At 43.4% G+C, this 1,767-nt stretch overlaps 1 protein-coding gene across 1 annotated transcript; it reads right to left on the bottom strand.

Annotated features, from left to right (window-relative positions):
- Positions 1–443: 443 nt before the first annotated feature.
- On the bottom strand, positions 444–686 carry RB195_004712 (uncharacterized protein; the record flags this gene model as incomplete). Its single annotated transcript, XM_064182676.1, has 1 exon — positions 444–686. The coding sequence occupies one exon, from the start codon at positions 684–686 to the stop codon at positions 444–446; it is 243 nt and encodes an 80-aa protein (XP_064033943.1).
- Positions 687–1,767: the final 1,081 nt, after the last annotated feature.

Genomic DNA, 1,767 nt, shown 5'->3' with positions numbered 1-1,767 from the left:
CAGAAGCTGCCCCATCTGTACAATCACAGACGGGTTGCGAATTAGTTCTATCATAATATAATTTTTCATTATTTTCTCCTATATTTTTATAAATTATGATTCTCCTCTAAATCTCCACACCAGTTGCGGTCATCCGTCATTTACTACAGCGAATGGGTATGGTTAGGGACCGGCTTGACAATAGTTTTGAGTACTTGTTCTCAATTCTCCCAAAATATATCTGTTCTCCTGGGACCCTGGGACGAGTGTAGCGTAGTGCATAAGACCCATGGTTACATGATCGATCGGCGGAGGTTCGAATCCGCAATAGTGCTCGCCAAGCATGTCATCCCTCTGGGTCCATAAAAAACACTGACACAATTCACTGGTTTTTCTCCGCAAGTAATTCTAAGGCTCATAAACGCTCATAAACCTCAAAGGGGTCTCAATTAATTAATTAATTTTCAACTAAAGTCGAGCTCATAGGCGAATAGAGGTTGGTTAACACCGTTCACTTTATCCTTTATCCCTTTGCCGCAATAAATTGCACATCTCCCGAGAGGCAGGGCGACACCCGAGGCAGTTTCACGATCATTTTCCGGGATCACTAAGGGGAATTGAGCGTAATGGCGTTCATATTCGTGAACAACACCACTATTCCTATCTATTCGTGCGTAGATTGGTCGTCCAAACCCAGATGTGCACATAAACTGAGAATCTTTCACTTTCTACAGTAGGAAAATGATATATTTAACGTGTTATCCACCACGAAAAGGACTGCGCCAGGATCCACCAGCAAAATAAGATGCTAGATAAAAATAATAATTTTTATTTTCTCTTGTTATGCCAACGAAACTTTATTATCAGACTGACGTTTCGTCCTTACGGAATAACACCCAAGGCGAATGAGTTCTACGCTGCAGTATCCTTAAGTACTAATGTCTGGATAGTGTTAAGGAACTGCGTGTGGAACAATCTTTTAGTTCACAGAGGGTTACGAACGACATAGAGTCGTCGGAATTGATAAGCACTCATTTCTGTCATTCATGGATGGATTCCTGACGAAACTCCAGAATGGTTCCAATGGCTTCTCTGCAAATATTTCATTCTCGTGGGCTGATATTGCACATTTTATTTCAAACTCATTTCCACCATGTTTCTCGTTCTTATGGCGCCCTAATCGTGTCATCGTGTTTCCACGCCGTTCACCAGTCAAATGGTCTTTGATACGCATGCTCAGCATCCTCCCAATTTCTCCAATGCATTCAGGTCAGGCATTCTATCTGGTAGATTGCTCCGATCTTCGTGCAATCTCCAGTTTTTCCGAATAGGCATAACACTCCCATACACATTGTGTACCGTACAGTCTACTACGAACCAACTGTCGCATGATGCTGTCGTTCGGGATGTTCACTGATGCAACATCATCCTGCAACTGTGCTCGCAAAAGAACCCGGTTTATCGCATCAGTTAAAGGGATCACCCCACGAGTCTGAGGTGGTGCAGATTTCAGGTTGAGTATTCTTATAAGGGATAGTAGATTATGGAGAAGAGGATGATTCCATCCATTTCTTCCTAATTGCCATAAAAAACGACCCGGAAGATGCAGCGTGTGCACAAGGCTGGCGCGCTCCAGTCGAGCTCTTTGCAGAAAATAGTGCGCCAAAACGCCTAAAGCCGTATCTTCCTGGCCGTTTTCTACGGCGATTAGGAAGAAATGAACGGAATCACCTTCCTCCAAATAATCTACAACCCCGTATACGAATACTCCACCGAAAATCCGTACCA

This window comes from Necator americanus, chromosome I (genome assembly GCF_031761385.1).
Source record: "Necator americanus strain Aroian chromosome I, whole genome shotgun sequence".
Classification (NCBI taxonomy): domain Eukaryota; kingdom Metazoa; phylum Nematoda; class Chromadorea; order Rhabditida; family Ancylostomatidae; genus Necator; species Necator americanus.
This window is presented reverse-complemented; position numbering and strand designations above follow the sequence as displayed.